A 6,000-nucleotide genomic window follows, 5' to 3' on the forward strand; every position below is an offset into this window, starting at 1 on the left:
TTCACTATGGTAATGGACATGCATGTATGGTTGTACCATTAAACCCACTGAATTCTACACTTCAAGTTGGTGAATTATTTGATATATGAAGGACATCACAAGAGGGAGAGCTGGAGGGGGAGAGGGGTGGGGGAAGCAGGGGGAGGAAGAGCAGGGGGAGGAGGAGCAGAGAAGAGGGGGCACAGAGGGAGGAGTAAAAGGGAGAGGGGGAGTCGGGGGGCCGGGGGAGGGGAGGAGGTGTGGAGGAAGCAGGGGAAGGGGAAGGGGGAGCAGGGGGAGCATGGGGGAGGGGCAGTGAGGAAGGAGAGGGAGCAGGGGGAGGGGGAGCAGGAGGGAGGGGGAGTGGTGGTGGAGAGGGAGGGGGAGCAGGGGGGAGAGGAGCAGTAGGGAGGGGAGCAGGGGGAGGGACAGCACGTGGGAGGGGGAGCAGGGGGGGAGTGGGGCGGAGGAGGAGAGGAGAGGTGACCCTGGTTGTTCCTAGGCCCCTTTCTCTAGAGACAAACTTGCTGGTATCAGCTAGAGCGAGGCTTGGGCGTCCCATGTCCTCCTGCAGTCTGGGTGTCCCGGCTCGCGGCCTGCATGCTGCGCCCGTGTGGAGGGTCCCACCCCCGCGCCCCACGTGCCTTCCAGGCGTCCAGAGGCCAACGGTCCCCAACCGCGGGCGCTGCAGCTCCTGTCGAGTCCGCAGACCCCGGGAACATCCGGAAGGCGAACCCCAGTTGCAAGGCCCGCCCTGGCGGCTACCATGAGCAGCTCGCCCGGCAGGGCCCAGCCTGCGCCGTCCCCCGGGGGTCGTCCGATCCCACGACCACCGCCGTCCCTGACTCCGGGCCCCGTTCAGAGCGTCCAGTGGGGGCGGCCGGCACCCAGCACCCGCATCCCCGAGGTGCGGCCCCGCCAGGACCTCGCCAAGCCCCAGCGGGGGATCCCCGAGACCTGCAGCAGCCCGACACGGCCCGGGGACACCGCCCCGGGGCGAGACTCCTCCCGCGCTGGGGAGGATTGCACGAAGCGGGGGCTGCGGAGAACCCCGAACCCAGGAAGCACCTGGAGCCCGGTGACCATCAAGATTGCCCTTCCCGAGCACGCGGAGAGCCCCCGGGGGTCCCCAGGACAGCGAGCCCGCTCCGCTGCCCAGGAGCTTGCCGACCGCGGCACCCCGGAGATCCCGCAGATGGCACTGCGCGCGTGCCACAAGGGGAGCACCACGATGCAAGGGCCGCTGGGGTTGCAGGTCCCAGACAGCAAGGGCTGCAGGCGGAACCCGGAGCCCCGGCCCTCCGCCTTCAAGCCCCTGATCAAAAACGGAGTGGTTGCTTCCTTCGTGCCCAGGCCAGGGCCTCTGAAGCCGAGCCTCGGCTCCTGGAGCCTCAGTGTCTTTGACAATGCTCGGCCTCTGATGCTGGTCCAGCCCTCCCAGTCCGCAGTGTGGGCGCTCTGGGAGGCCAGGCCGCCTTCCTGTGGCAGCTGCAGTAAGGTCTCCTTCGCCCTCCAGGACACCCAGTCCGCCGGCTCCTAAGAATCTGCCCCCCCCCCCCTCCTAGACTCAGGTTTTCATATCTACTTCCACCTGCTCATCCTTGCTGTACCCCAACATGGGACCCTGACCCCACGTTATCAAGCATCCCGCCCCGGGCCCCATCTGCATACCCCCACTCTTCCCTTTGCGCTCCCTGCCACCCTAGCAGCTGTTGATTTCAGCTTTGCCCTGTTGGCCCTCTCCTCCCTGCCCTTCTTCCTGCCCTTCCTCTGAAAAGAGGCATTTCAGGAAGGCTTGCTTTTTCTCCGAGCCTTCCGGTTTGTATCGTTAGATTGCCCAGTTTGTATAGTTAAATATTTGATCTTATTAAAAACATTTCTCTGCACAAAATCTACATATTTATAATAACAACAAAATAGCTTTTTATGCCAAAACAAAGGGGAAAGTGTTTTCCAGGCAAGGGCAAGGGTGTGGGGGATAATTTCCATTTAACTGAAGTCCAAATGTAAGCCCAGTAGAACTGGAGACTGGTGAGAGAGAAGATACGAGGTTACAGAAAGAGACTGTGATGAATACTACAAGGCATTGGGGCCAGAGTACAGGGTTTATTCGAAAACCAGGAGTGTTAAGCAGAGGACAGTCTGTGATCTGGTTGATATTTTTAAAAACACGATTCTGGCTACAACAACGGAAACAGAAGGCACCGGAGATCAGTACAGTATTTCAAGAAAGCCATGAGGATAGTTTGCTCTGAGAGGCAAGTGGTGCATCTGAAAGGGTACGGATAAGTTTGGGGTTGACCTAAAAGTTAGTGTGGGACCTGCTAGTGCCCTAGGTGATAGCACTGGGAAAGGGGAAGGATCCAATAGTTTGAGCGTATGGACTCAAGAAACTGGATGATGATAGTGTCATTTCTCAGGATGGGCACTACCAATAGGGAAACTATTTGAAGAAATCAGGAGTTTTGTTCAGGGTATGTTTGCTACAACAACTAAAGCAATTGCTGTGCTGCTGGTCCTGTGAACTGAGCTATTGAAAAGATAATCCTGGAACTGATTGGACGGTTTGAGGCTGGAGAACTACGTTTGGGATTCATTATAAGGGATAAATTCCTTATAATACTGAAATGGTCCATAAAGCCACAGGCTACATGAGATCATTTATGAAGAAAATATAGACAGAGAATTGCAAGGGTGAAGGCTACAGTACTCCTATATTTAAACTTGAGAGTGGATCAAGAAGAACCCTCAAAACCAAGAGCCGTGAGGTAGAAGAACATCCAGGAGCAGCAGGGACACTGAGGATTCCAGAGCATGGAATTGATCTACCATGGTGGCTGCCTTTGAGAAGAGATGTTCCTTCCCTCATGTCAGAAGAGAAATTCCTTTAGAGTGTTGCAAGTGGGAAGCCTGAACTGCATGGGAGATGGAAGGAAGGGAGGGTGTGTTAGTCCACCTGCAGTGCCATGAAGGATTACCCGAGACTGGGTAATTTAGAAAGAAAAGAGTTTAATTTTTGTTCTGCAAGCTATGCAGGAAGTGTGGTGCTGGCACTGGCTTCTGGAGAAGACTTTGGAAGCTTCCAGTCATGGGGAAAGGCCAAGGGTAAACAGGCACCTCACATGGAGATAGGCATCAATCAAGGAGAGAGCGGGGAGGTCCCAGAGTTTTTATAAATGACCAGCTTACATGTATCACCAAGGGGATGGCTCCAAGCCATTCATGAGGAATCCAGCTTGGGATACAACACCTCCTACCAAGCCCAACTTCAACATGGGTGGTTACATTTCAACATGAGATTTGGAGGGGACACACATCCAAACCATATCAGTGGGCTTGGAGAAGGGACTGTAGAAGCCACAAGGAATACTAGGTTGTGAACTGACGTACGAGGAATACTGACGTATGCAGTAAGACTGCTGGAGGAATTTTACTTTGTCTTTAGATTTTCTTTTAAGAAAGAATAGGGAGCAAATGTGAATAAGAACAGTATCTACACTATTGTCCAAGCCATAGAGGTCTTGGAGTACAAGAAAAAGTGGCTTTGCTGCAGGGCAGGGCACAGGTAAGATGAAGAAGGGCAGGCAGGTGATGAGAACAGCTGTAGGAGTTAAGGTTTGTGGGGATTTTTATGTGACTCCTCATGAGTTTCAGCGGGGACTGTGTGAGGTTTGAGAAGACAGGATGTGAGGTTGGGTCAGAAATGGAATAGAGACATTGCTTACCTGGTAATTCATGGCACTATCTCAGAGTAATGTGGTTGATCCATGACATTATGCAAAAGAATATTTATCTGGAATGTAGGGACACATTTTAGTAAGAGGGCAAGGACTCCTTACTGTGCACCAGCATTGCAGTAGCTAAGGAACAGTGATTCCCCGGTGAACAGAAGCAAACGAAGCCTCCTTCCTTGTAGCAAAAGGGCCTGGCAATGTGTGATGTGAACACACAGATCCCTAGGAGAGAACAGAGATTCTGAAACAGATATCTAAGAACTTAATATACGAAAATGGTGACGTTCAAAATCTCTGTGAAAATAATTAACTGCTGAAGAAATTGGATTGCAACTATTGAACACCCAATTAGGAATAAGAATATAGGAATGTAATTAGCACACTCAAATAGCTTGCTCCCCAGGATCCCTTTAGTGTTCCAATACCTTTAAACCTCTATCAATTTGATAGCGCTTTTACAACAAATTCATTTAAATATGTTAGCAAACCAGTCCACAAAAACCTTTTTGGTTATGTAGGTAATTATTTCATAGGAGAACCAAATGTAAGTGCAGAAAGAGATTTGCTTTCTTGTAAGCTTAATAATTTGAGAGGACTTAAGTAGAGTTAAACAAAACAATTCCTTTGAATTAGGTGTGGGCCAGTTATAATACACTGGGAAATATCCACAAGTAATGAAAACTTGAAATACAAGTGGCTGGAGAGGAGGCTACTTTTATAACCCACATAGCAGACCAGGGGTTACTATTTCACAGTGGTAAGCCATCACTAAATATATCAATGACAAGAAAATAGAGAATACATAGAATTACTAAAATCATAACTCTACAGTTCATATAACAAATAATTCAAATTATTAATAAACGTAAAATACTCAAAAATGTTCTATATATTCACAGAAATATATATGGAATTTCCACTCATCATTGCAAAAATCAAGGTCTGCTAATCTCCTTTGTAGGAGACCAGATAATATAATCTAAATTTGGTAAATTGATCAGAATGAAAGTCTGCAAATTATCTCTGCATGTAAATTCTTAATTACTCTTCTATTTTGGCAGTGTCATTTAATTTTAACAAAGTATTCAATATGCAGTAAAGACATGAGCCATGAACTGGGGCAAATAGCATAGCTTTGAAATACATTAAGAAAACAAGAAAGAAAAGAAAGACATTTTTATGACTTAGACATTGGCACAAAAATATCTAACATGGTACAGAAATGGTTAGAGCTGATAAAAAATTTGTGATTTAAAAAGCTTGATTAAATTTTTTACACGGGAGCTACAAGACTCCTTTTGTCTCTACTATTAATTTCTAAGTCACATGGCTTATTTTCCTTTGAAATGACATACCGGTTTTGTCTTTTTTGTTTTGTTTTGTTTATAGAGATAGGTTCTCACTCTGATCGTTGCCCAGCCTGGAGTAAAGTGGTAAGATCATGGCTCACTGCAGCCTTGAGCTCCCGAGCTCAAGCAATCCTCTTGCCTCAGGACTGAGCCACTTTGCCTTGCTAATTTTTTATTTTTATTTTTTGTAGAAATGGAGTCCTGGTATATTGCCTTGACCTCCTGAAGTAATGAGATTACAGGCAAAGCCACTAGCCTAGTGCTAATCTTTGATAGTACAGATGAAGGAAGGGGACAAAGAAACGGGAACCAAAGGAAATATGGCGCATCTTCCCAAAACCTACTCTGAAGCCAACATCTGTTTATTTCACTTTTTTCTCCTAAATGCCACTCTTAGTTGGCTGTGATTTCAGAGGGTAGGGGACCTCCTTCAAATAAGAAGAGCTCCACTTTTATCTTACTTTATCTAATAGTTAATAAAATATTACGTATAACTGCATGAATAATACATGTAACATAAAATTATATTAAAACAATTACGAAAAACTTAATAAAGTACTACAGAAAAAATGGAGCTTGAAATGTGTGTGATTATTTTTAGTGTATGTTAGTGTTTTTTTATTATTGTACTTTAAGTTCTAGGACACATGTGCAGAACATGCAGGTTTGTTACATAGGTCATGGCAGTTTGCTGCACCCATCAACTACATTAGGTATTTCTCCTAATGCTATCCCTCCCCTAGCCTCCCACTCCCTGATAGGTTCCCGTGTGTGATGTTCCCCTACCTATGTCCATGTGTTCTCATTGTCCTACTCCCTCTTATAAGTGAGAACATGCAGTGTTTGTTTTTCTGTTCCTGTGTTAGTTTGCTGAGAATGATAGTTTCCAGCTTTATCCATGTTCCTGCAAAAGACATAAGCTCTTCCTTTGTTGTGGC

General features: G+C 47.4%; 1 protein-coding gene across 1 annotated transcript in view; it reads left to right on the forward strand.

Moving 5' to 3' along the window:
• Positions 1-5,624, forward strand: part of POM121L12 (POM121 transmembrane nucleoporin like 12) — a 26,453-nt gene extending 20,829 nt beyond the window's left edge. The window contains 3 exon segments of the mRNA XM_078341975.1: positions 521-647; positions 650-713; positions 715-5,624. Of these exon segments, the coding sequence (XP_078198101.1) occupies positions 521-647; positions 650-713; positions 715-1,519 (996 nt within the window). The 3' untranslated portion in view covers positions 1,520-5,624.
• The last annotated feature ends 376 nt before the right edge of the window (positions 5,625-6,000 follow it).

This window comes from Callithrix jacchus, chromosome 11 (assembly GCF_049354715.1).
Source record: "Callithrix jacchus isolate 240 chromosome 11, calJac240_pri, whole genome shotgun sequence".
Taxonomy (NCBI): Eukaryota; Metazoa; Chordata; class Mammalia; order Primates; family Cebidae; genus Callithrix; species Callithrix jacchus.